We start from the raw sequence: 27,551 nt of genomic DNA on the forward strand, positions 1-27,551 counted from the left end.
ATTATATATAAATGTGTAATTGTGTCTTTTTTTCACATTTTTTTTTGTAATATAGTAGCCTTAATTGTATATGTTGACCGAGATTTTCGGCAACTACTAGAATATGATTATATTAAAGAGCTGTAAGAAAGTGAGATGAAGATTTTTACGTGGTTGGGGCGTTAATGAGCCTTAGTCCACGAGTCTTTGTTATTAATGGATGTATTCAATGCAGATTCTACACTCGAGAGAATGTTTTTCTCATAAATACAGAGAATGTTCTTGGTGAGTATTTTCTCTTCTTGCTCTTATGCAACCCAAGATTCTCGACCCCATTAAATGAGCTTTGAGGGGGTATTTATAGTGTTTTGGTGGGGTAATCCCTAGAATTGTTCTTACACATGTATCTGTAAGTATCCATAAAGTTGGGTATTTCCAATGAATATACCATGGGTGATGCATGGTCAAATCCCTAGGTGCTGTAGGGTTTTTATGAGGAATGTCCTTTTTGCCTTGTGATTGACGTGACTCTTCGCAGAGTAGCCGTTGCTAGACTTAAATGATCATTACTGTAGCGCTGTTGTTTGGGGGTTGTGCCGTCAGACTTTATTGCGTGTTACAGTCCCAACACGCTTCCTCCCATGCGGCATTAAATGCGACTTGATTACTCACGAGAGGCCTGACACGTCCCGGAGAGGCTTCATGCTATGCGAGCTTCCGGGAGTACCTTGTATTCCGGGTGTCTCCTCCGGGACCTGTGCCCATGGCGCTTCCTTGTGGCGTACAAAGACTTATCAAATATTTACAAGTTATCTGATCCACGTGTCGCATTTCGACTGGTCCACGTATTTTGGGCGAATTTAGGGGCAACATTTACCCCCCAAGCCTTGTTTACTTGGAAAAAATAAACCAAGGCTTGCTCAGGTGCCTCCGGTCGACTCCTCGTTTCCCTGGATCAAGCCTGGAGCGCGTGGGGGCACATTTAATGATGACATTTAATGCAGCGATTTGCTTTTCGCAGGAATGTCTCTGGCCGCCTCCTCGGTCTCCTGACACGAGCTTGGGGCGCGTGAAGGTGCGTCTAATGATGGCATTAAATGCAGCGATTCGCTTTTGCAGAGGTCGATTCGTTTCACGTCCTTTGATTGATGCGGCGCATTAATGGTGTCAGACGGATACTCAAACGTTTCCACCGCCTTTATGGCAGATTGATCTGATCCGTTGATTTTCGGGAATTCGAATCGTGCATCTCCCCCACCGTGCGATTGGTAGGTGATGACGCCTATTCCTCATGCGTTTTTGCCTATAAAAGCCACCACCTTTCCTTCATTTCGGTTACTTTCCATTTCTTGCCATTTTCGCTCGAATTTCTCAGAGAGAAAATTCTTCAAAGTAGCACGAACTGACTTAGCACTTAGACGTTTCTTTCAGTTTTCCAGTGTTTGCCTACGCCAGTTCTTCTCAACTTTTACTCAACCACATCCAGTACCCCCAGTTCAACGATCTACTGTAAGTTTCTTGCATCCTTAGTTAATAACATGCTTTCATTTACTTCGTTCGTTTTTTGGGTTCGTACTTCGAGTTCTGAGTGTGTGAGTGTTTTAAGTTCTTTGAGTGTTCTGCTTTATGTCTACTGCTTTAGTTGTAGGATCGCCATTATCATACCTCTGTTATAATGTGCATTTTTGTTGAAGAGAGCCATGTGTTCTTCGTTCAACAGTTGCTTAGGGCATATAATGGTTTTTCTTTTTTCTTTTTGCAAAACCACTCTCTGCAATTTCTCTGCACCCGACACTTGTTCAGGGATTCTCTCTAGGGTTTCTCATGTGACACGTGTCCGGAGGGGGCCTCTTTCCAGCGGTTAGGGGACCCCACTCCCTTTTTCTTGACTTAGGGTTTGGTATGGGACCTAACTGCTGGAATTTTCTTTTTCCCTTTTTGTCTTTCGCAGAACACAAAATGTACGCCACAGTTCGAAATCTTCGAAGAAGAAGGGAAAAGACATGGCCACGCTGGAGGAGGTTTCCACGGGACTGTTGCCCAGGAGGGGTATAAATCCCGTGCGACTGGGTGGGAAGCGGCTGAGCTTCGATCCACCTTGACTTGTCCTCACCAGCTGGAGAATATCATAGAAGTCGCTGGGATCAAACCCTCCACTTCAGGGACCTATCACCGGCCTCCTCGCGACTCGGAGACGCCTAATCATAACTATGACGGCTTCGGGGCTTGGAGCCAGACTCATCTGATGGCCGGTGCCATGCTCCCGCTCCAAGATTACTTTGTTAATTTCCTTGTATTTGTCGGCCTTGTGCCATACCAACTCATTCCTCAAGCTTACCGCCTGCTCTCAGGCTTATTTATTTTATACGCCGCGCGGCTGAGGTCTCCCGGCCGGCGGAAATTTTGTATTTTTACGAACTTGTATCCGTCCCCAAGAAAGGGGACAAACTTAAGGATGGTTTTTATGGGTTCCGGATTCACCCTGCTAACGAGGGGGTGGTTCCGTACAATAGGCAGACTCACGTTAAGGAGTACCGCCACCGCTTTTTCTTCTCCTCCGGGTTCAGGGCCGTGGACCACCCGGAGCTTCTCACAGTGCGGATCCCACCTTACCAGCGGACGCCTCCTACTCAGGCTTTCCTCCGAAGGGCCCAAGCCTTTGCCTCCTATGACCGCGCCGATCTTGATGTCGGGGGCCTAGTCACCACGGAGAATTGTAGGAAGGCCAAACTTATCCTTTCTCACCAATCCGTGGAGGACTCCAACCTCTCACGGGTCATCTGCCCCAACGTGAGGGCGCCGGTTGCGGAGAAGGCCTTCCGGGATGAGCTCATTGCCACGGCAGAGAAGAAGTACCAAGATTATCTCTACCGGAAGGCCCAGGAGAAAGCATACTCTCAGGCCCAGGCTGCCTCTGGGAGAGGACTTCGCGTGGGGAGTCTGGTGGTGCGAAGGAGCCAAGCCATTGCCGGGATGTCCGAGGCTAAATTTTTTGACAAGATTCTTCAAGAAGAGATTGGGGATCGTCCTGCCAGGAGGCCCCTTCGTATTGAAGATTCTTCCGAGAAGCAGACTTCCCGGCCACAGCCTTCGGTCCCCGAGCCTAACTCGGGGGCTCCCGGTGCTAGCACCTCCGGTGCCGGCGGTAAGTCTCCCTTGATAATTCGTTATGTTCCTCCCGTTGATGAATACACCAGTCGTAGGCCCGTAGGGTTCGACGAGCGTCTTCGTAGATTTAAGATGTCGTCGACCCGGTGGGGGGATCATTTGAAGGAATTTTATTTTTCGAACTTAGGAGATTACCTAGGTCGGTCCCGGATGGGCTCCGGCCCTCCGGAACCTATTCCCTTAGGTCCATCAGCTTACATAACGTCCAGCTGGTTCCGTCCCTCGGACAATTATCTCGGAGATGACGCCACCAGCATTAAAGTTCAGGACTTTGCTAGGGCCGAATTAGGAAGTTCGGGTAGGAGTAGCTTATTTGTTATGTCTTGTATAAGCGGTTCCTCACGGTCTTCTAACACTTGCTTATTTTGTGAATCAGGTATCTCCATGGATGCCATCCTGGACCAGCTTGCTGGAGTTCATATTCCCGTGGCTCCTCCGGCCTTTACCTCTTCTCCCCCGGCCCCTTCGTTGAAGGTTTCTTCCAGCGCTCCCCCCGACACTATTGACTTAGTGGATGACGAGGAGGTGCTTCCGAGAGAAGGCCAAGGGAAGGGATGGGACTTCTCGGAGGAAGCCGCTGAGGGTGCGGGAAAGCCTCGAGCCCTTCCGGAGGAAGCAGAGGAGGGCGAGGAGGAGCCTGAAGTGGCTCTGATTCGTAAGCGCAAGGGCAAGATGATTGCCCAGGATGAGCCGAAGAGGCCTCGGAGAGCCGACACTCCTGCTCATGGTCTGGACGGCGGGGTCTCCCCGATGGAGGAAAATCCTGCTCCTCCTAATATCGTGCTTACCCCGATTCTGGGGGACGAGGTGAGGCAGGAGCTTCGCATAGCCAAACACAACTATGCTATGGATGAGTACTCCCGGGGGTACGCCGAAGTGGAAGCCCTTAGGAGGATTCTGCGAGCTGAGGTTGAGGTGAGCATCAACCTCCCGGAATACCAGGATCCGTGGGACCTTAATCTGGACCCCTTATCGGACTGGTTCCGTCGCTTCCTAGGGCCTACCTTGGCTCCTTTTGCCGCGGAGATGACCGGCGAGTTCGCTTCTCAGCTCACCCGTTGCGCGCCTAAGCGGTTTGCCACTTGCACTTCCCTGAACTCCATCTTCCAGGTCCACGATCTCAGCCATTCTCTCACGGTGGTAAGTACTTTGCAATTTTTGCTTTTCCTTTTATATTTTATTTTTCCCTTTGAGAAATTCCTCCTTATGCTTGCATTATGGTTCAGCTTGCTGCTGAGGCTGGCCGCCTCTCCAAGAACATCATAAACCACGGCTTCGTTCTGTCCGACTTTGGGGACATGAACGATGTCAGGAAGGTCCTTCAAGACCTCACAGCGGAGAGGCAGATGTACCAGGAGGCGGCCGAGCGCCAGGAGGTGGCTGCCAAGGCCAAGGAAGAGGAGGCCAAACGGAGGGAGGCTCAGGCGGAGGCCATGATCCGGGACGAGGCTCAACGGAGGGACAGGATGGAGGCCCATCATCAGGAGGAACTAAGGGCTCAAACCGAGGCTGCCGAGAAGGCCAGGCGAGACCTCCGGGAGGCCAGGGAGGCTTTGGATGAAATGGTCGCCAAAGTGAGATCTTTAGAGGAAACTCACCAGGCGGACATAGAGTCCAAGGCCGCTCTAGCTGCGGAGCTGAAGGAGCTTAGGGATTTCAAAGAACAATCCACCAGGAAGGCCAAGAGGGCCGAGCTCCTCTCTCCCGTTTCCTGCGCCCGGTGCCCGAAGCGCTTCGATGATGGTGTCTACATGGCTTGGTCCACCAATGATCAGAATATCAAGCTTACTTTTTATCCCAAACCCGAGGAAATGATTGCCAAATTTCGGGAAAAGAAGAAGAAGCTTGATGCCGCGCTAGAGGCGCGTATTGGACCTCGCCTTCCTCCGCGGGCTGACTGAGCTGCCGTACAACTGACCAAGATTCCACCCGCTTCTTTTATAACTCTTTTTTTTTTGTTTGTACATATTTGCTGCTGCCTTAGAACAATTTACATATAGGTAGCAGCTTTCATTTGAAGGGGAGACAATTATATTTTAAGGCCTGTCCCCGGGCCGTTTATATGTATATGACCTGCCCTTTGGGCTAGGATATTTATTTTTTTTATGCGATCTTTTTTTTGTCACACTTATGTTTTTTAACCTGTCCTTTGGATCAGGGTTTTTATACTTATGCTTTTTATTTTTGTGCATACTCTTTGACCTGCCCTTTGGGTCAGGATATTTTACTTAGTTTGTTTTTTATTTGTCCGTGCGGTATACCCTAGTACCCCCCTGAGTGGCATAGAAACTTTGTTTTTAAGGCACTCAGTTTTATTTAATATAGAGGAGGTATACATTTGGACGGTACAAACCCTTTGAACAAAATCTAAGTTTTAATTCGCTACTGGTAATATTTTCTGAGGTGATCGGCATTCCAGGCTCTCGGGACAGTGGTTCCGTCCATTCTTTTTAGTTTGTAAGTGCCAGAACCGATCTCGTCCTCGATCTCATATGGTCCCTCCCAATTTGGTCCAAGTACCCCCACTCCGGGTTCTTGGGTGGCTGGAAAAACCCTTCTTAGGACCATATCCCCAATAGCGAATTTTCTGTTTTTAACCTTGGAGTTAAAATACTTGGTCACCTTCTTTTGATAAGCAGCCATCCGTATTTGAGACTCATCCCGGAGTTCTTCGACTTGATCCAAAGCTTCTTGGAGCGATTGCACGATTAGTGGCGGGGATCGTAAGTCGTCCTCCCGTGGGATGGGAATAACGTTTCCACGGGACCATTGCTTCACAACCGTACGCCATTGAGAACGGCGAGTGGCGGTTGTGGTTACGGGGGTCGTCCGTAGGCCCATAATACCCTTGACAATTCTTCGGGCCGGTTATTTTTACGGACGGCGGCTTCTTCTTCAAGGTGACTTTTAGGATTTTATTGACCGCTTCCCGGCCGTTTGTTTGAGGCACGGCTACGCGAAGAAGCTTTTCACTACTCCGTGTTGGTTGCAGAAGTCAGTAAATTCCTCGCAATCAAATTGTTTTCCATTGTCTGAGACTATTTTGTGAGGCAAGCCGTATCGACACACTATGTTTTTGATAACAAAGTCCAATGCCTTCTTAGCAGTTATTGTCTTCATAGGCTCAGCCTCTGTCCATTTGGTGAAGTAGTCTACTGCTACTATTGCATACTTTACCCCTCCTTTTCCCGTAGGTAGAGACCCGATGAGATCTATTCCCCAGACCGCGAAGGGCCAGGGGCTGGTCATCAAGGTGATCTCATTTGGAGGAGCTCTCGGTATGTTCGCGTACCTTTGGCATGAGTCACACTTTTGGACATAGTCTATACAATCTTTTTTCATTGTTGGCCAGAAGTACCCTTGCCTCAATATTTTCTTTGAGAGGCTGGGTCCTCCCGTATGATCTCCACAGAACCCTTCATGGACCTCTAGCATGATTTGTCTAGCTTCAGGGTCCGATACACACCTTAAATAAGGCATGCTGAGTCCTCTCCGGTAGAGAATTTGGTCCATCATTATATAACGATGAGCACGATCTTGAACCTTTCGAGACGAAAGGCTCCTCTCTTGGGGCAACTCACCTGTGGTTATGTATTTTATGATGGGGACCATCCAGCTGGGTTCTTGCCCAACCGTTAGTGTGGTCTCTTTTATTTTGATGCTTGGCTCTGCCAAGCGTTCCACTGGTACTACCCCCAGCTCTTCGATTTCACTGTCCGAGGCTAACTTAGCTAGACAGTCCGCATGAGCGTTCTTCTCTCGGGGGATTCTTTCTATTTTATAGTCCGCGAACTCGTGGAGCAGTTCTCGGACTATTGTTACGTACGCGGCCATCCGCTCGCCGCGAGTTTGGTATTCTCCGGATACCTGGTTTACGACCAGTTGAGAGTCACTCTAGACTTCCACTCTTTTGGCTCCTACAGCTTTGGCCAATTTCAGCCCTGCTATCAAGGCTTCATATTCGGCTTCATTGTTTGAAGCTGCGAAGTTGAATCGGAGTGCTGCCTGGAGCCGCAATCCAGTAGGTGATATCATAGCCACTCCGGCTCCCGAACCGTTCTCATTAGAAGCTCCGTCTACAAACACCCTCCAGGTGGGGATTGGCGGTACCGGCGTATTAGTTGTTGCCTCGGCTTCATTACATTAAGTGATGAAGTCTGCCAAGGCTTGGCCTTTTATGGAAATCCGGGGTACGTAATGTAAGTCGAATTGACTCAGCTCCATCGCCCACTTGAGGAGTCTTCCGGATGCTTCAGGCTTCTGGAGAACTTGCCAGAGCGGATGGTTGGTCAAGATTTTGATCGGATGGGCTTGGAAGTATGGCCTCAGCTTCCTTGACGCCACCAGGAGGCAGAATACTAATTTCTCAATGACCGGGTACCTTGTCTCGGCCCCTATCATGCGCTTACTGACATAGTACACCGGGTGCTGAATTTTTTCTTCCTCCCGGACCAAGGCAGCACTAACCGCGTGCTCGGAGACGACCAAGTAAAGGAACAAGTCTTCTCCAAGGACGGGTTTTGATAGGATAGGGGGTTTGGCCATGTGGTCTTTTAACCTCTTGAATGCCTCCTCGCATTCATCCGACCATTCGAACTTTTGGCACTTCTTCAGTATGTTGAAGAAGGGTATGCACTTGTCCGTGGAGCGTGAGATAAAGCGGCTCAGTGCAGCTACCTTTCCGGTCAAGCTCTGTACGTCTTTATGCTTCTTGGGGGATGGCATGTCTAGGAGAGCTTGGATTTTCTCCGGGTTTGCTTCGATCCCCCTTTGGCTGACTATGAAGCCTAGGAATTTTCCTGACTTGACCCCAAAGGTGCACTTTTTCGGGTTGAGCTTCATACCGTATCTCCGGACGACTTCGAAACATTCTTCTAAGTCGCTTGCATGGCTGTTGCATGCTTTGGATTTGACGAGCATGTCGTCTACATATACCTCCATGTTTCGTCCCAGGAGGCTTTTAAACATCCGGTTAACCATTCTTTGATAGGTTGCTCCGGCGTTTTTCAGTCCGAAAGGCATGACTAGATAGCAGTATACCCCCTTATCGGTCCTGAAGCTAGTGCACTCTTGGTCTGCCGTATGCATTTTTATTTGGTTGTACCCAGCATAGGCATCCATGAAAGACAGCAGCTTAAATCCGGACGTGGCGTCTACCATCCGGTCGATCCTGGGTAGCGGGAAGCAGTCCTTTGGGCAGGCTTTATTTAGATCTGTGAAATCTATACAAACCCGCCAAGTCCCGTTCGGCTTGGGCACCAGGACCGGATTGGCCAGCCATTCCGGATAGTACACGTCGCGCATCATGCCACTGGACAAAAGTTTGTCCACCTCTTTCTCTAAGGCCTCGGCTTTCACCGAGTCGAGCGGGCGTCTCTTTTGCTGTACAGGGGGCATGTCCGGGTTGACATTGAGTACATGGGTGATGACATGAGGGCTTATGCCGGTCATGTCTTCTTGGCGCCATGCAAAGATGTCGATGGCGCCCTTCAGTGTTTTTATTATTTTGTCTTTTTCCTCCGAATCCAGGCTTTTCCCTATCCGGAGTACTTTAGTGAAGTCGTCGTCGCAAACTGGTATTTCTTCGACGTCCTCTATTGGTTCCACGACCCTTTCGGACCCTATGCGAGGATCCAGCTCATCTTCTTCAGCCTTCTCTATTTCAGGGGATTCCCGGACCATGAGTATAGGTAGGTGGGTGGCGACATTGTAGCATTGCCTGGCCTCTCCCTGATTTCCCCTCACAGTTCCGACTCCGGCTTCCTGGGTAGGGAGTTTCAGGCACATGTGTCGGATTGAAGTAATCGCACCAAAGTCCACTAGGGCCGGTCGGCCTAGGATCGCGTTGTAGGCTGTTGGACAGTCTACTACCACGAAGGTGCAATACTTAAATGTGCTCTGGGGGGTATCCGGGCACAGGGTAACCGGGAGCCTTACTTTTCCCATCGGGATTAGCGTCGTCCCATTAAACCCCGTGAGCTATGACCCACTAGGCGAGAGGTCCCGGTCGGTCAACCCTATCGCAGTGAAGGCTTCTTTGAAGAGCAGGTTCACGGAACTCCCATTGTCAATTAGGACCCTAGCCACCACTTTATTTGCGATGGGGGTCTCTATGACCAGCGGGTCGTGGTGAGGAAAACGCACCGTCTTGGCGTCTTCTTCCGTGAACGTTATGGGTTGGTCCATTAGCCGAGGCCTTTGAGCTGGGAGTTGAGTAACCTCCCACACCTCACTGTGTTTCGCGGCCTCGGCATATCGTTTTCGCTCCTTGCGAGTGTTTCCTTCGATATGGGGACCTCCGGAGATCATGGCTACCCGTCCATTAGGCCGGGGCGGTAGCCCAGGGATATGCTGGGTGTCACCTGCGGGAGCAGCTGGAGGCAATACTCCTGCTGTACCCCCTGGCGTTCCCGGAGGCATACCCCCGGCCACCTGCCCTGGATTAAGGTGGGGCAACCTATTTTTGATCCACTCATAGAGGTGGCCCAAGCGGATCAGATTTTCAATCTCGTCTTTGAGATTCTTACACTCATTGGTGCTATGACCAATGTCGTTGTGATACTCGCATCTTTTACTCGGATCTCTCCGGGAGCTATCTTTGTACAATGGCTGTGGTCTCCGGTAGTGCGTATTTTGCTTAGTGGCAAAATATACACGTTCTTGGGAGTCCGTGAGCTCTGTGTACTGAGTATATTGGGGTGTGTACCCCTTCTTTTGGCGCTTCTCTCCCGTTTGGGTGCTGCCCTTGGAGGACCTTTTGCTCCTCGACCCCTGGGTAGGGCCTGTCAAGCTAACAGTCGGGGCGCTGTGAAGGAGCTCGTCCATTCACCGGGACGGGTTCTTAGTAATGGGAAGATGCTGGTGCCAAAGCTTGGCCTTGGCTGTACCCGGGAGTAGCAGAGAATTGTATGCCACTCACTTGTGGAGTCGCGGTCGGGACAGTGCCCGAGGGCGACACTCCGGGCATGTACCCTGCTATCCCGGTGGGATAGTAGCCTCCGTAAGCCACGATCTGGGCTTCTTCGAGGTTAATATATTTTTGGACCCTCTTCTGAAAGTCCTGGAGGCTAGCAGCACCTTCTTGCTGCAACTCATTCCAGAAGGGAGTTCCGATGCGGATTCTGCTTGGAGAAGTGCAAGGCCGTTGTCCGTCATCAACCTTCTTGGTCTTCGAGGCCTCTTCCGGAACCTCTTGATGTAATTCTTCAAGGTCTCGGTGGGCAGTTGCTTGATGTTGGTCAAGGCACTAACCTCCAAGTTAACCTTCTGGCGGCGACAAAGCATCTCGGAAGTTGGTTTGGAGTTTGTTCCAACAACCCACGGATCCCGGTTCCGGCTTTTGAACCATTCCTCCGCTGATCCGCTCAGAGTGAGGGGGAAGCACAAGCATTTGGCGTCATTGCTGACCCGCATGACTGTCATGACACGGTTGAACCGTGACAAGTGGTCACTGGGATCGGAGTTCCCAGTATATGCCGCCATTTCGGGCATCTTGAAGTTTTTAGGGAGCTCCGCCTCCAGGATATGCTTGGCACATGGCTCCCGATCCTCGCTGTCCGAGTCGGAGTCGTCTCCCTTCTGCCTCCGGGAGACTCGAGCAATATCTTTTCGAAGTATGGCAAGTTCCGTCATAATCCCTTCGTTTAAAGTACCCGAGGAATCCACGGGCCTGTATCTTTTTTGGTCAAGGTGATCCCGGAGGTCACCTTGATTCCCATTGATTTGATTTCTCAGATCAATGGGAGGACATCTCTGTCCTCTTCTTCCTCTACCCCACAGTTCCTGGTGCACGAAACGCTTTTCGGTCCCTCGATCACGAGGGCCAAGACCCCCTGCGGGGCTTGCCCCTCTGCGGACCTTTCCCTTTAGGGAAATCTGAGCGGACCCTTCGCGGATCCTGCACCTTTTTCTTTCGCCCAGGGGTAGAAGTAGGGTTTTTTGTTTGATTTTCCTCAGCAAGGTGCCTTATAGGGCTAGGTTCCCTAGGTCTTTGCTGTTGGGAATTAGGCGAGGACGTCGCTGGCTCTCCGTCGAGCCCAGCGGCCATTGCCTTGGGGTGCACGTGAATGCCATCTGCCTCCATGGCTTTCTGCATGGCTAGCATCACTTCCTGCATTTTTTGATTTTGCGCTTTCTGAGCTTCGATCTCGGCTTCATGATCGATAGCTTTTTGTCTGAGGAGCACCAGCTCTGAGTAACTTCCTCCGTCGTAGGCATACTCGTCGAGGTTTTCCTCATAGTTCTCGTCGGGGACTATTTCTTCTTCTTCCTCGGACTCCTCTGCCGCTCTTGAGGCCACATCTTCCTCATTTGGATCTTGAGCATCTTCCAGAGGACGAGGATGACGTGTACTTCTTGTCTCCACCATTCTTGTGAAGTCAAATGCTTGTTATGTAGCAGCTTTCCTCAGCTCTCAATGAAAGCACCAAAATGTTGACCGAGATTTTCGGCAACTACTAGAATATGATTATATTAAAGAGCTGTAAGAAAGTGAGATGAAGATTTTTACGTGGTTGGGGCGTTAATGAGCCTTAGTCCACGAGTCTTTGTTATTAATGGATGTGTTCAATGCAGATTCTACACTCGAGAGAATGTTTTTCTCATAAATACAGAGAATGTTCTTGGTGAGTATTTTCTCTTCTTGCTCTTATGCAACCCAAGATTCTCGACCCCATTAAATGAGCTTTGAGGGGGTATTTATAGTGTTTTGGTGGGGTAATCCCTAGAATTGTTCTTACACATGTATCTGTAAGTATCCATAAAGTTGGGTATTTCCAATGAATATACCATGGGTGATGCATGGTCAAATCCTGTAGGTCTTTGTAGGGTTTTTATGAGGAATGTCCTTTTTGCCTTGTGATTGACGTGACTCTTCGCAGAGTAGCCGTCGCTAGACTTAAATGATTATTACTGTAGCGCTGTTGTTTGGGGGTTGTGCCGTCAGACTTTATTGCGTGTTACAGTCCCAACACGCTTCCTCCCATGCGGCATTAAATGCGACTTGATTACTCACGAGAGGCCTGACACGTCCCGGAGAGGCTTCATGCTATGCGAGCTTCCGGGAGTACCTTGTATTCCGGGTGTCTCCTCCGGGACCTGTGCCCATGGCGCTTCCTTGTGGCGTACAAAGACTTATCAAATATTTACAAGTTATCTGATCCACGTGTCCCATTTCGACTGGTCCACGTATTTTGGACGAATTCAGGGGCAACAGTATATAAGTAAAAACTATTACAAATGGAAAATTTGATATTTTATGCTTACATTTGGTTAAATAATTTTTCCTAAACACATAATAATTAGGGTTATTTGCGGCAAAACTTCCTAAAGTAGGTAGGTTTTTGCAACTAACTCCCAATTCTAAAATTTTGGTGGTAAAACCTCCTAAACCTAGCTTCTGTTAGCAGTTAGCCCTTTTCGTCCATTTTTGGGTGTTAAGTGACATGTTGGAATGTCTACGTGTACACAATGTACACGTGGCACAATTTAATTAGTCCACGTAATAAATATTTAAAATTAAAATATAAAAATTAATTATTTTAAAAATAAAAATAAAAAAAATATTTTTATTTAAAAATAAAAAATTAAAAATTAAATTTTTTTTTCACATTTTTTTTTCTTTTTTTTTTTCTTTTCTTTCTCTTTTCTTTCTTCACGCCTCCTTCTTCTCTCTCTAACCCCAGCCAACTCCTCATCATCATCTTCTTCATCTTTGAAACGCTAGCCCCCATAATCAGCCCCATCAAACCCCATCTTTCCCTAATCCTCGCTTCCCTCAGCAAACCTCTATAGACAACCTTCCTCAACTCGCCATGCAGACAAATATCAGCAGCCACCATGGCTCTCAAGACCTTCAAAGCCTTAAGAACCATCCCACTCATGCAAAACCCATCAACCAAAATCCCACAAAACTTTTCCACAAGCTTGAATGGGGAACCCGACCTCACCATCCAATTAAAAACCTTGATGGCCTCTTTGAGCTTGCCCTTTCTGAAGTAGGCAGCGACAAGCGTGTTGTTGATGGGCGCCACATGGTGTTGGGACATTGGGCTGCGTCTAAGGCGGGTGAGGAGGGACATGGGCATGGCGATGTCCGATTGGGAGGCAAGGGAGTCGAGGAGGGCAGAAAGAGAGATGGCATCGAGAGGTGGATTTGTAAGGAGGGCGGTGATGGCGAGGTGGGTCGCAGTGTTGAGTTGGTTCGAGAGACAGAGACGAGGGAGGAGGAGGTTGATCTCAGTGAGCTCATCTTGGGTTAGAAGAGTGTGTTGATCAGTGACTGGCTTTGAAGAAGAAGATGATGATGATGGGGAGTCGGCTGGGGTTAGAGAGAGAAAGAAAATAAAAAAAAAAGAAAAAGAAAAAGAAAAAAAATTTTAATTTTAAAATTTTTTATTTTTAAATAAAAATATTTTTTTATTTTTTATTTTTAAAATAATTAATTTTTATATTTTAATTTTAAATATTTATTACGTGGACTAATTAAATTGTGCCACGTGTACATTGTGTACACATAGAGATTCCAACCTGTCACTTAACACCCAAAAATGGACGGAAAGGGCTAACTGCTAACAGAAGCTGGGTTTAGGAGGTTTTACCACCAAAATTTTAGAATTGGGGGTTAGTTGCAAAAATCTGCCTACTTTAGGGGGTTTTGCCGCAAATAACCCTAATAATTAATATTTGTAAGATATGACAACTTTTATAATATTCCTAAAATATATCCCATTTACATCACCCTCATTTACACAATCGGACCCCACATCAGACACAATCGGACCCATCGGACCCCCCATCGGATCAACGTCTTCTACCTCGCAAACTCACAGTTTCATTCGACCCTATCGGACCCCATAAGACCTATCCCTCAATCTAACAAAATCTATCTTTAACACTAAAATCACAAACAAAATCAATAAAAAAAATAAAAAACGGTGGTGGTGCTTCGGTGGTGGTGCGTCGTGGGTATCGTGGGTCGGTGGTGGTGCGCCGTGGGTCAGTGAGGGAGCGTCGTGGGCCGGTGGGTCTCCTCCGTGTGAGTGTGGTTGACGTTTGGGACGATTTGGGGTTTCGATCGGGGTTGGGATGGCTAAGTTGGGGCGATATGGGGTTGGGACGACTGGATTTAGGTTGGGCGAACAGAGAGAATGGGTGTGGAATTTTGAGCGGGGTAGTTTTGGGATTTAAATAAAGTGAGCCTATTCTAACAATTACCTATAGTTTAAGCTTTCCTAACTAATTAACCCTTAAAATCATGCATAAAAAATCAAATTTCCCTTACAAATAAATTACCAACCCATCTCTCCAAGACAATACATGATGACATTGACCATTTCCGAGTCCCATCTCCCATTCCTTGTGTCTGTTTATCAATGCTTAACAAGTAACAACACTCTACTTTCCCAAGCTACGTACGACCATCATGACCTCAGCCTAATCGACAAGCTCAAACCAAAACTAATAATCAACATTTTTATGAGAGGGTGAAGTTAAAAATAACGAAAGTTAGTGAGAATTGATCCAAAACATTATGTAAGTGTCATATGTACACATTTCTAGCTATGGATATTTTCTACTTTAATGAAAGTTTAGAAGATGGTGTGATTTTACTCCAAGAAGATGGTGAGAGAGAAATTAGGCTGTAAATTTCATAGTAAAATCCAAAACAATTTAATATAAAGAAAGAATTACAATCATAAAAAACGATACCAACCAATTCAAGGGGATACATACATAAATTCATATACACTACATGAAATGATGTTTCATCACCAAAACTCCTTTTGTCATTTCAAAAGTTGCTTCAAATGGGAGATATCATGAATATTTAATCCTCGCTTCACAAAACTTAGATACTCCCTTGCAAGAATGGGCCTTGAACTTAGAAAATGCCCTTATATACTAATCAATTTTCTATGCTAAAAGGTTTCACGTTACCAAAATGGCTGCCACTAGCAAGATTGTAGTCCTAAGAACAGATGCCCTCTGAAAAGAATGAGAATGAGATGTCCATAATTCGACAGGAAATCTACACTTACCCACAGAAGGATCCATGGTTGTGATTAATCCTAGCCCACCAAAGTCACAGCTAGCAGCACTTTGATCATGCTGTTGATAGTAACTGTTAAACGCGTAGGATATGTTCCCCGGCCAAGTGATATTGGAACAAGATCCTCCAGGAGACAATGCAGTACAATCAGCAGAAGAACAAGCCTGCAACGCACTCGCGCTTGCATTAGATAAGTCCTTGTTGTTGTTCACCACACACCATTTTGGTGGAAGGTACTCAACATTTTGTGCGTTCACAAGGTTTTTTGAGCCTTGGCCGAAATCAAATTGATACTTGGCTTGCCCATCAAAAGTGAAGAGACCCCAGTGTCTCTCAAAGCTTCCAGCAGCTATACTTCTTTGATCCTCATCTAAGAGACTAAGTATGTATGTATCAATCGGTGGATCTTTAGGTCTCAATGGGGTCCCCAATTTGCTGTGAAGGTGCTCCATCAAGCCTCTTGTAAAGGTTTCTGCATTGGCCGAGGTAGCATTGGCTGCTCCATCTGTTGGCCAACCGATCTGTGCCACAACAATACCGATTCTGGAGAATCCTACACTTGACAAAGCCGTAACCAGAGTATCATAGCTCAAATCAAAGCTGTTTTTGTATGCTCGGTGGCTGTTATTACGAGATTTTGCAGTGTCTTTGAATAGAGCAAAGTTGAGAGAAATGTTTTTGTTTTGGTGGAGACTTAAGAATGGTGAGATGGTAACAAAGAAGGGAGAGCTATGCTTGGTTAGAAATGTGAGCAAATGAATCATGGTTTTGTTAATGTCAGCTCGAAAATGCCCTTTTGAAGGGAGCTCGGATTCTGAAAGGAAAGCGTCAAAGCTACAAGGAACTACTACCTTCACCATGCTCTCCAACTTAGCTTTGAGCAAAGCATTTTGAACATTGATGGCTGCTCCAATGACAAAAGGATAAAACTGCTCTCCATAAGTTTGAAGAAACGGTTCATCTCCCACTGCAACATATCTGTAGAAAGTCTTATTAGATGCATATAACCAAAATGAACACAAAACAAAACAGTAGGCAAAAGCAACTAGATAACACCATTCAATGTAAACCTGGTTAATTCATGGAATTAAATTGAGTTGTTTTAAGGAAAAAGGACCTGAAGCTCTATCCCCTATCAGCTATCTGTCTTAATAATCCAATCAATTTTCAACTTCAGAAACACAATCCTACTGAGGGAATCAACCATGGATAATATTCCAGAGAATCAAGTGTACAATGATCATAATACTATCAACTAGCTTACAATGTATCATGAATCTTCACTTGTATAACTAACTGAAGAAAAAAACACCATAGTTAAATGATCCACTCTTAAGCTACTGGGGCATGTTTTTTCATGGTGTTCACTTGTGTCTTTGCTTCTCAACTGAAAAAATTACAGTAAGAAAAGAACTAAACCTCTCATATATTACAAACAAACCATCAATGGCCCCAGTTTATTGTACTCACAGGGGCAAAATACAAGATTGATAAAGAAAAAGAAAAGTACATACTCAATTCGAACTCGGCTGCCGCTATTTGAAACATAACGAGTGACATTGTCATGTACCCAACTCTCAGCAGCTTTCTTTGAAGAGTTCAAGCTTTTAAGCATGGTATTTGGAATGCCAACGGTGACACGAATATTAGAGCCAGAAAGAGCTTCAAGGACAAGTGGGTCAGCGTCAAAGAGCTTGACTTTGGTGAAGTTGTTTGACTTTAGAAGCTCCACCACCTTTGGGGGTGGAAGAGGGTGGGAGGCCATGGTACCCCAGTTAACTCCCAGTGCTGTGGCCTTGTAAGAGGAGCCCTGAAAGCCATAGAGGGTCAAGAAAAGGAGGATGAACAGGCAACGATTTGGGTGCATTAGAGAGAAGTAGAAGAAGAAGAAGAGTGAGGAGGGTTTTTGGTGTAGGAGAAAGACAAGAGTTAGTGCGGGAAAGCTTTTATGGGGTTGTTTCTTGTGTTTGTTGTTATGTTGAAAATGATTTAAGGTTACAGCTAAGCTAAGGAACAGTGTTGTGTTGGCTTTGATTTCATTCTCTGAAACTCTTCTCAGCTACTTTCCTATGCATTTCCCATTTGGGACATATGGTATGGGCTTGTTTGTGCTTCCACACAAGTAAGTGTGTGTGTGTGTTTTTGTTCGAATAAGGGCCCATTCTAATACCCCATCCATTCATTTGAAGTTGTATTATCTGGTATAATATCCCTATCCCAGAAGAATGTACAATACATCATGTTTTAACACTAAAAAGCTTACATATTGAGGTTACATTACATTTAGTCGTACCCTTTTTTTTTTTTATAGAAACTCACTATTATTATAAATCAGAAATTATTTACTACAAAAAAAAAACTAATAAAAAAAAAATAAAATAAGATTGAGAAATCTCTCACGTCTAACGAATATAATAGAATTTCTATTAAGAATATTCTATAATTTATTTTTTTTGAATGGAATATTCTATAATTTCTAATTTATTATATATAAAAAAAAATTAGGACCCAATTTAAGCTAGTTATAATTATATTTTAATAAAATATATACATATATTTTATAAATTTATTTATGTAAAATTAATAATTTTATTTCAAATTGTAATACATGTATAAATATCATATTTATTTAAAAGTAATATTATTATAATATAGTATTAAAATTTATTTATTTTTATTGTTGTTAAATATTTTTTTTTTGGTATTTTGACTTTTTTAGTGCAAATCTATTTATTTTTTGATTCCTAGTATATTCTTAAATAAAAGTTCTCTATTTTCATCCTCTATAACATATTTTACTAAATCATGACACTGTTTTACTCTAAACCTTGGTTAGCACTTTTTTTATGGAACTATTTGTTTATTGGATACAAAAACCTATTCCCCTTAAATAGTTAGAGTTTGTTGTAGATTTAGTGGGGGAATTTTGTGACGTCGTAAATAGAATAAGTATGTGCACTATAAATTTACATTTTTTTACATACATTTTTGAGTAAGTACTTATTTAGAATATTTCCAATAATGATCATTTGATATTTCTTTAATTTGAAATTATATTTTACAAATCTATTTTTGCTCATATGTAATACGTAATTAAATTTGAATTTTAAAAATCAGCATTATTAAAAATATACCGCTAAATATTAAATAATGTGACGACCCACTTATTATAATGTTCACAGTTTTTTTTCTTGATGGAACATAAGTTGGGCAAGAAAAAAAATGGGGTTCACAGGAGGAAACACCTACAATGGTTCATGGAATTAGAAGTAAGCTTATGCCCTCTAGGAAGGTTAGTTTAGTATAGGCAATTTGTTACGCATCCAACATTGTCATGGGCAAATCCCAAAATAAGAAAACACGTAAAAGAATATACAATTGAATTGAGTTTTGATGAAATAAAAGATTTTACAAGAGAAAAAAACCACGAACTGCAAAGATTTTAAAAACATAATTTTATGCAACAATGTTATTTGCCTACAACTGTGTGATGTGTATTATCATTTTCAGCAAGGTCTCATTAATTAAAAGATAAAAATGAAGTATTTCGTCAGCGAAAACAAATTTGGTCTTGTAACCATCCAACGCTTTAACTTATTCTCGTTTATATAAGTGTATTATATTGCAGATCTAGAACTAATAGTAAACTAAAATGAAAGAAATTTAGCAACTGATTGAGAGACAGAATCAGAAGCTTAAATCAAACTTGGATGTTCGAACTGCAAAACTGAGGGTGAGTCGATAAAAATTCTCTGATACAAACTTCAACAAAATTCAAGCAGCAAAATTACTTTCCAAAACCATAATGAAAAATGTAAAGCATAAAATCCTTAATTGAGATGAAAACTAAACAGAATTATCCTAATTGAACTATAATTTAAAGACAATAATCTGTAATTGCTACCGTGAAAATCAAGCAGTAGCAGCAGCTTGGGCTGCCAATCTCTTCTTAGCTTCTTCAAGGATAGTCAACTTGATACCCTTGCCCTTGGGAAGAGAGATCCAAGGCTTTGTTCCCTTACCAATGGTAAACACATTACCAAGACGGGTAGCAAACTCATGGCCAAGAGCATCCTGAACGTGGATGGTCTCAAAGGTACCCTTATGTTTTTCTCGGTTCTTAATAACACCAACACGCCCTCTGTTACGGCCACCAGTCACCATGACAACATTACCCACATCAAACTTAATGAAATCAGTGATCTTGTTGGCCTCCAAATCCAACTTGATGGTGTCATTAGCCTTGATTAGAGGGTCAGGGTAGCGGATGGTTCGTCCATCATAGGTGTTAAGGTAGGGGATTCCCTTCTGTCCAAACTGAACTGACCTCACCTTGCAGAGCTTGAACTGCAATTATAAAAAAAAAATCAGTCTGATAAGAGCACATAATAGTAGTTCTAAAATGCCAACATCAAATACGAACAGAAAATTGTATAATGACTCAATAATGCAGCACAATATAAACTTCATAAACCCCAAGAAACAAAAATAAATACTCAATTGTATAATAGTGCTTAATATATGGAACAATAAAATGGCTTAGTATAATGAATTTAAATCTCAATCACATATTACATACGCAGGCTGCCTAATTTTATAAAGATTCCTTAAATATCACAAACAGTATAAAGGTAAGATAACACTAACGTACGCTGCATAACAGTAAATATCTAATGCAACCCATACAATTTGGTGAAACTAACCTTAGCCTCGTCGTCCCTGACTGAGTGAAGGCGAAACCGACCCTTGGTGTCGTAAAGAAGACGGAAGTTCTCATTGGTTTTTGGGATGGAAACAACATCTGAAAAGATATAAAATAACCTAAAGATCAGCAAAATACCCTAACAGGCTAACAAATTCAGAAATCGAACTAGCCATTTTAGCACAACAAAGAGGTCACTCATAATAATCATAGTTACATAAAAACAAAAGCACAAAATAACAAGGAAAAAATATTTTAAATTTCGTATTAGTACATACCCATGAAACCAGATGGGTAGGTCTTATCAGTCCTGACCTTGCCATCAACCATGACATGTCGCTGCATCAGAATAGATTGAACTTCACGGTATGTGAGGGCATACTTCAATCTGTTCCTCAGAATGAGGATCAAGGGCAAGCACTCCCTCGATTTGTGTGGTCCAGATGATGGTTTGGGAGCCTAAACAAAAACAAAGATGAAAACTTCATCTCATAGATTCAAAGCAATAAATAAGAAAATACAAAAAAGAGAATTTCTAAGAAAAATAATGACTTACGAAAGCACCACCAAGCTTGTCGAGCATCCAATGCTTGGGGGCATTGAGCCTCTTCAAATGTTTCTTCAATCCTCTAGCCTGTAAAATACATCAGAAACCAAACACAGTTACACAAACAAGGATCTTGAGTTGGATAAGTAAAACAAAAAGAGACACGGAGAATGAAGAAAAGTACCATTTTGGGAGAACGGAGGCAGATGTAGAAACCCTAGCGCAGAGGAAAGTGTGGTAGCTTAAAAGGAGAAGAGTGTGCGGCGGTGACGACTTGATTTATACTATGAGAAGGGTTTTAGGGTTAAAGAGAAAAGAAAAGAAAATAGACTTACCTGACTGGGCTCATGGATTGGGTATCAACTTTATGGACTTTCAAACCGGCCTGGCCCGGCCCGATACATAATATTAAGGGATTTTTTCAAAAATATACGTCAAATATAAAATAATTACAAAAATAACTTAATAAATCTTAATTACAATAATATCTTGCCACGTCATTAAAAAATACCTTAATTTCAAAATAATATGCCTGATTCCTGCATTTCAAAAGTAACATTTTGGTTTTTTATGATGTTGATAATAAACCAATAAGTAACTTTTTTAAAAAATATATCACTTCTATATTATATAATTTGAGATACATTTTAGTTACTTCTACAACTCATATGGGGTATGCATTTTAATAATTAATTATTTATTTAGGTTATATTAATACATTTGAGTAATTTTCAAGTTTTTTTTTTAAAAAAATAATGAATTGTCATCCAGTAAGTTACGATTTTAGTAAATTGTATTTTAAAAATATATACCATAAATGTTTAAGTCACCGATATTTTTTAAATGTAAATTAATATATGTATTTTGATTAGTTTAAACAAAGAATGAAGTTACAAATAACTTTTAAATCATTACAAATACGATATTTTTTGGACCAATTAGTTATGATTTCTATAAGATACCAATTGGTTACTTTTGATAAAATTATCAATTTTAAATAAAAAGATGATGACCAGACCAGAAATCTTATAATCAGAAATGTCTATATACTCATATATGTCAAATAAAATTATTAGTTTATTTTGGCATATTAAAACAAATTTTTAGTCTTTGTTTACATTTTTCATATAACCTACTATCATTTAAACTATTCAAAAAAAATTTAAAATTTACAAGGATAATGTTGTAAGCATACTGCCATAAAAAAATTGAAAAAATATTTCAATATGTGTTTTTAAGCACAAAGGTTAACTAAGAGGTTGTAATAGAAAGTTGACGATAACACTCCTCATTTTTTTTTATAAGAACTTAGGTTAAGAGTTGTACAGATTTGAGTCGCCATTATATACAATATTATCTTGTTATTATAATTTTTTTTTAATTATCAAAATATTATTTATAGAGTGAAAGCATATATGGGAGTAGAATTTTAATTGTATATTATGAATGTTCCGATTCTCCTCCCAGTATCTTTATTTTCTGATCACGAAGTTTTGTCTATAATTGTTTTAGTCAATGAGTATATTCTTTATTATGTTCTATAATTTCTTTTTTCACATATTGACATTATTTTGTATACAAGTCATGTGACATTATGAAGAAAATGGAGTCTATACAATCAAGAGTGGATATTCCTTACCAGTGACTTATATCCCTGGTCCAAATTCTTTTTCGTCAATTCCTTTAGCAAAGTGGTGGCGTGCTTTGTGGTCTTTGAAAATTCTCAAAAAACTTAAGGTCTTCACTTGGTGTGTGTGTCATGATATTCTTTCTACTGGCTATGCGCTCTTAGCTCGTCATGTTCCAATTTCGAAAGCTACTTTTATTGTACTTGACAATTTGATGATGTCCTACATGCTATTTTCCTTTGCCTTCTCTCAATTCAAGTTTGGAAGCTTTCAGATTTTTGGAAGTTTGTTAAGCCTAGTCTCTCTTGGAATATCATCGACATTCACCATCATCTCTTGTCAGTGTTATCGCCACATCAACTCTGTGCTTTCATTATCCTTGCTTGGTGCATTTGGACTGAACGTAATAAAAAAAAATATGGCACCCCACTCAGGAATGCTTCTGCAGTTTTAAGTTGAGCAATTCAATATTATTGTAGTTGGATACATGTGCAAAATTCACAAAAGCAAGTTGCTAAGATTTCTCTTCCCTCACGAGTTACTCATTGGTTAGCACTTAACACCTTCTGTTGGACTGTTAAAATTATATGTGGATGCTGCTATTTGTTGTGAAAACAATACTATTGGTTTAGTGCTTTGGTTCGTGATTCTGATGGCTTTCTGTTGGAGTGTTTTGCTAAATCCTTGGCTAGTTTTTTCTCCCCTAAAGAAGATGAAGCGTTAGCAATCTCGTATAATTTAAAATGGTGTTTGCAATTAGGCTTTTTCGTTTTCTTTGTGGAGAGTGATGTCGAAATCAATGTTAGTTCAGTCAATTCTTTTCTGAGGGTGTCTCCCAATAGAGTTGTATCATTAGATTTATTAGGTCCTTGTTATCTGTCTTTCCAGGTGTATGTCTTCAACATGTGATGTGAAATGGTTATACTGCAACACATGGGTTAGCAAGATATGCACTATAAATGGAAAACAAGATTTCTTGGTTGGAAGAAATTCCTCCTTGTATATTGACCAATGTATTGTTTCTCTCAACAATAGAATTGGTTATTATATTAAAAGAAAAAAAAGACAATAATGTAAAATATGCATATAGTTTAATTTCCTCAAATTTAAAGGCTAATTAGGATTTTTGTCATTTAAATTTTGACATATACTAAATTGTACTAACTTTTTCAGACTGTTAAAAATTCATCCCGAACTATTGACATTATTGAATTAATGATTTATGTCCAATTTCATTCAATTTTATTAATATGACAATTGTCTATATACCAAATCGTGACCATTAAACTTTCATTTATGTCAAACAATTATTTAAATTGGATGGAAATTTTTTAATTTAAGAAAGAAATTTTACCAACTTAAAATGTTCAAGATAGTACATATCAAAGTTTTAGTGAAAAAAAATATAATTAGCCAATGTAATTAGGGAGTCACTTGAGCCAAATTATCCTTCAAAATATTCTACTTAAGAAAAAGGAAAAGTTTTTTTTTTTTGGCTAAATAATAATAATAAAAATAAATAAATAATAATAAAAAAAACTTTACCAAAAAAATTAGACCGATAAAAGAAAAAGGAAATTTGCATAAAATCAAGTTATAAAAACCTCTCTTACCAGAAATACCTTATCCTATTTTCTCTATTATTGTAAATGACTGTTGATTTATTATAATATTGAAAATTTCTAAAAAAAAAAAAAAAAAAAAAAAAAACTCTCTTAGCAAAAAAATATATATATAAAAATCTCTTTACAAAATATATATTTATATAAAAACCTAAAACGCAGAAGCCGTTGCAAGTAGTAAAATTAACTCTTCTTCTCTGTTGAGGAAAGGTCTGATCTTTTCTTATAAAGAGAAGAGATTAGAGATCCACACACACACTACTCATTATTACCATTCACTTTCACTGGCGGCCAACTCCAAAACCCTCCTTTTCTTCTGAATTCTGATATTATTCTTGACCTGGGTTTTCCTTTGATGCTATATTTGAATCCTTCGTATTCGAGCTGCTATTCTAATGGTTACTTCTACTCCCGATAATGAAGTTCCCAACGCTTCTCCCATCCCCAAAGAAGTAGAGAAGCCTCCGATTGAGCCCATAAGGTTGCCCACTGTTGAGGAAATTCGCGGCCAAGACATTTGGAACAACTGTGCTGTTCGTAGTGTCTTTAGTGGAGTCATGGGTATGCCCCAAAATAAACCCTTTTCTTCTTCTAATCTGTTTTTGTTTTTTTGCTCCTTTGTTTCAATTTTATACTTCTTTATGCTTTCATTACCTGGAAAAGTTTGGCTTGTTTGATCTCACTGTAGCCGAATCTGTATAGTGTTATATTGGTGTCTTAAACTATGTACAATTATTAAAAGATGTAAAAAAATTAATGCCATTGTTAAACACCAGGAGTATGTTCCCTTTTACAGTTTTCTTATGGTTTGTGGAATTAGATTTATCAACAATGCTTGCAAAACCTTGTTTTGTAACTTTAGCTTTTACAAACTCGTGACAATCAAGAATTTGATTCATGTTGGAACCTCAATTTGTTTATTTTTTTCTGCTAACATGTCAATTTTTGTGTATTATTTGATTCTGTTAATTGAAGAGCATTGTACTCAGTAAGTTAGATTTAGTTAATTATGTTGGATGGTGTAAATTTTGTAGGTGGCGCTCTTGGGTTGGCCATGGGTTTGTTTATAGGTTCTCTAGATAATCCTATAACTCGAGATGAGATGAGTGGTAAGCAGCAATTTGTTTATCAGGCAAAGCAGATGGGGCGCAGGAGCTGGAGTTCTGCAAAGGCATTTGCTGTTATGGGATTTGTTTTCTCTGCCGCCGAGTGTGTTATTGAAAAGGTAGTGTCTTGGTTATGGAAATCTTGAACTCTCATGGTGATATAAGAGGTTCGATATCTTTGATATGGTAACTGACTTTCTTTATTTGTATCTAGGCGCGAGCAAAGCATGACACAACAAATACAGTTGTTGCTGGTTGTGTTACTGGGGGTACAATATCGGCAAAAGGTAACATGTTTCTCCTTTCTGATGAGGTTATAGCAATTTACAGTAAACGGGGTAGCCAGACTTACACATTGTGTATTTTTTTTTCCTTCAATACTTCGGTTTTCATCTGCCACAGTTAGTAATTGCTTGATATGCTTTACTGATACTATTTACAGTAGCAAGTAATTAGGTGTTGTGTACTTTGAAGTTCTTTGGCATTATTCCTTATCTTATTTGGGGAGAAAATTGGTGCCGAGCTTTCGATAGAGGAGCTTGGTAAAAGAGATGTGGAAATTTTTTTATTTGCAAATCACCAATGTGGTGAAGTTAGCTGTTTAGAGGGGCTTTGGAAAATTGCTATCGATCCTAGACCAGTATATTTGTTTTTCACTTACCAATGGGAATTGGTGTAATTAACTAAACTTAAACTAAACATGCTTGGAATCTATGTAAGATACTTTACTATTTATAGCTCTATTGTTTAGGCCAAAGGAGGTTCTCTGCTTAAATTACCTCCGGTTAAGTGTTATCATTCAGTGAGTTTTATTTTTTGATGTACTGAAAGAGCTGTCCCTTTTTATGTCATATCCTCTCATTTCGCTCCTTCCTGCTGTGTTGTTATACAGGTGGTCCGAAGGCGGCATGTGTAGGCTGTGCTGGCTTTGCTGCATTCTCAGTCGTTATAGAGAAGTTCTTGGATAGGCATGATTAAGTGGGATCCTTGCTCCAATTTTGCAGACACTGATTAAGGACGAACCATACGCCATCGAGTCAGCTAGTTACAGAATATTTATTTTGATTCAATCCTCAAATAGATTTTTTCCATCCCAACTGATGAAGGGATAGCAACTACAAATAGAGCATACTAACTTAAATGGTTTTTGTACAATTTATTTTTCACACATATTGTTTTCACCCGAGCCTCATGGGAGATTTGAGTGAGTGACATAAGAAACTTGCAGCTTGCTACTTTTGAATAAAATAGTGAAATGTGCCCTTTCATACTTCTTCGAACTTTAGTTGTTGTGTTAACTGTTTTTTAGTTCTTTTTTTAAGAAGAATATTGAGTCATTTCAATAATAAGTGGCAAAAAAAGGACTCAAAACAATCATATAACAATACTCAAAACGATTGCAAAATGACTTAAAACATTATTTAAGACCACCAAATATAGAGATATTGTATTGTCATCCTTATTTTGCAAAGCTTGGCAAACATGATGGCAATTCGATCAAGCTCCAATTTCAATGAAGTCCATTCGGTGGCACAACAACAACCCGTGTAATTGGGTCGCGAAAGTCCATGGTGGACACTTTTGGTGTGGCACTGTGTTAAATTTTTTTTTTTTTAGATTTTATGTTAATTTAGAGTGTTTTAGACTTATTTTTGTTATGTTATTTTTATTGTTTAATTCATTTTGTTTAGTTTAATATTAAATTAGTAAACAACTTGTATTTTGCGGTGGATGTTTAAAAAATTTATTCTTAGTAATTTTTCATATAATTTTTCTTAGAATAACATGAGAAATTAGGCGTACAAAATCTCTTGGAATACCTTGTATTGACAAAATGTCTTTTTTTATAAAGGAAGCTCGACATAGTTCTTATAACACTCTTTCGTATATCATGATCATTTAAAATTGTTTTCATCATTGTATATTCTCATCCGTTGTTATCACCGTATTTCACTAACTTGCTATTATTTTATCTCACTAAATTTTTTACTATGTACATAAAATAAATCAAACAATGAGTTAACATTACTAATATTTTATACAATTTTTCTTTGAATATAATATGATAAGTTAGGTGTACGAACGGGCTGACCTAACTGTATTTACAATTTTTTTTTAGAATAGAAGCCTGACATAGCTCGTATAATACATTTCTGTGTATCCCAATCATTTAAAATTGATGTGATTATTGTATATTACTCGTTGTCATTACATCATTTTATACATTATTTGGATTATTAAATTATAAAGACATTTGAATTAAAGCATACAGTTGAGATATATAATATAAATTATATAATTAGAGTTAGGATTTTTGTTTGAGACTTTCTTTTCATTATATCGTTAGGATAACTTTCTATAGATTTTATAAATATGTATAAAGGATGAGATAGATACACATTTTTTTTATTTAGATATATAGGAAGAGCTAAATACGTTTTTGGGTTCGGATGATTTATTTTTTAAAAAAATTACATTTACAATGGGATTTTAAAAGTTGTTTACTTAAATAAGGTATTTTTAAGTTTGACCAATTTATATAATATTTTTTTGTTTTTAGGTATTTTTATGCTATTTGATATGTCATATATATATGTAAATTAGGTTTTTAAATCCCATATTTAATGCAGTTTTATTTGTTACTGATGCTTGAAAAGCCACTGGAGTTTGCTGCCAGTGTCGGAAAAATCACTAGAGTACCTGCATGTGCCGAAAAAGTTGTCGGAGTTGCTGTCGATGCTTGAAAAGTC

The 27,551-nt window shown here is 40.9% G+C and overlaps 4 protein-coding genes across 4 annotated transcripts; 1 reads left to right on the plus strand and 3 right to left on the minus strand.

Annotated features, from left to right (window-relative positions):
- Positions 1–11,990: 11,990 nt before the first annotated feature.
- Positions 11,991–14,500, minus strand: LOC133034374 (uncharacterized). Its single transcript, XM_061109451.1, has 2 exons — positions 14,440–14,500; positions 11,991–13,465 (listed from the first exon to the last, which is right to left on the minus strand). The coding sequence occupies exons 1-2, from the start codon at positions 14,498–14,500 to the stop codon at positions 12,732–12,734; spliced, it is 795 nt and encodes a 264-aa protein (XP_060965434.1). The 3' UTR covers positions 11,991–12,731.
- Positions 14,501–14,770: 270 nt separating this feature from the next.
- LOC115721368 (glucan endo-1,3-beta-glucosidase 9) lies at positions 14,771–17,405 on the minus strand. The gene is made up of 2 exons (XM_030650652.2): positions 16,711–17,405; positions 14,771–16,174 (listed from the first exon to the last, which is right to left on the minus strand). The coding sequence occupies exons 1-2, from the start codon at positions 17,061–17,063 to the stop codon at positions 15,076–15,078; spliced, it is 1,452 nt and encodes a 483-aa protein (XP_030506512.1). The 5' UTR covers positions 17,064–17,405; the 3' UTR covers positions 14,771–15,075.
- A 1,481-nt stretch (positions 17,406–18,886) lies between these two features.
- On the minus strand, positions 18,887–20,787 carry LOC115719362 (small ribosomal subunit protein eS4x). The gene is made up of 5 exons (XM_030648372.2): positions 20,630–20,787; positions 20,455–20,532; positions 20,177–20,357; positions 19,900–19,997; positions 18,887–19,543 (listed from the first exon to the last, which is right to left on the minus strand). Exons 1-5 carry the CDS (start codon positions 20,630–20,632, stop codon positions 19,109–19,111), a joined length of 795 nt encoding a protein of 264 aa, XP_030504232.1. The 5' UTR covers positions 20,633–20,787; the 3' UTR covers positions 18,887–19,108.
- Positions 20,788–23,814: 3,027 nt separating this feature from the next.
- LOC115721298 (mitochondrial import inner membrane translocase subunit TIM22-4) lies at positions 23,815–26,069 on the plus strand. Its single transcript, XM_030650572.2, has 4 exons — positions 23,815–24,256; positions 24,730–24,920; positions 25,016–25,088; positions 25,694–26,069. The coding sequence occupies exons 1-4, from the start codon at positions 24,091–24,093 to the stop codon at positions 25,777–25,779; spliced, it is 516 nt and encodes a 171-aa protein (XP_030506432.1). The 5' UTR covers positions 23,815–24,090; the 3' UTR covers positions 25,780–26,069.
- The last annotated feature ends 1,482 nt before the right edge of the window (positions 26,070–27,551 follow it).

Source organism: Cannabis sativa, chromosome 2, assembly GCF_029168945.1.
Source record: "Cannabis sativa cultivar Pink pepper isolate KNU-18-1 chromosome 2, ASM2916894v1, whole genome shotgun sequence".
In the NCBI taxonomy this organism is placed as follows: domain Eukaryota; kingdom Viridiplantae; phylum Streptophyta; class Magnoliopsida; order Rosales; family Cannabaceae; genus Cannabis; species Cannabis sativa.

Bases quoted from the DNA above. Each gene is read 5' to 3' on its own strand.
- LOC133034374 (XM_061109451.1), bottom strand. From the start codon at position 14,500: ATGGGAGATGGGACTCGGAAATGGTCAATGTCATCATGTATTGTCTTG. The intron at 13,466-14,439 runs GTAATTTATTTG...CTCTAACCCCAG, and splicing joins TGTCTTGGAGAGATGGGTTG to CCGACTCCCCATCATCATCA.
- LOC115721368 (XM_030650652.2), bottom strand. From the start codon at position 17,063: ATGCACCCAAATCGTTGCCTGTTCATCCTCCTTTTCTTGACCCTCTAT. The intron at 16,175-16,710 runs GTATGTACTTTT...GACTTTCTACAG, and splicing joins GGCAGCCGAGTTCGAATTGA to ATATGTTGCAGTGGGAGATG.
- LOC115719362 (XM_030648372.2), bottom strand. The intron at 19,998-20,176 runs GTATGTACTAAT...ATATCTTTTCAG, and splicing joins CTACCCATCTGGTTTCATGG to ATGTTGTTTCCATCCCAAAA. The intron at 19,544-19,899 runs GTTAGTTTCACC...TTATAATTGCAG, and splicing joins TCAGGGACGACGAGGCTAAG to TTCAAGCTCTGCAAGGTGAG.
- LOC115721298 (XM_030650572.2), top strand. From the start codon at position 24,091: ATGGTTACTTCTACTCCCGATAATGAAGTTCCCAACGCTTCTCCCATC. The intron at 24,257-24,729 runs GTATGCCCCAAA...TAAATTTTGTAG, and splicing joins TGTCTTTAGTGGAGTCATGG to GTGGCGCTCTTGGGTTGGCC. The intron at 25,089-25,693 runs GTAACATGTTTC...GTTGTTATACAG, and splicing joins GGGTACAATATCGGCAAAAG to GTGGTCCGAAGGCGGCATGT.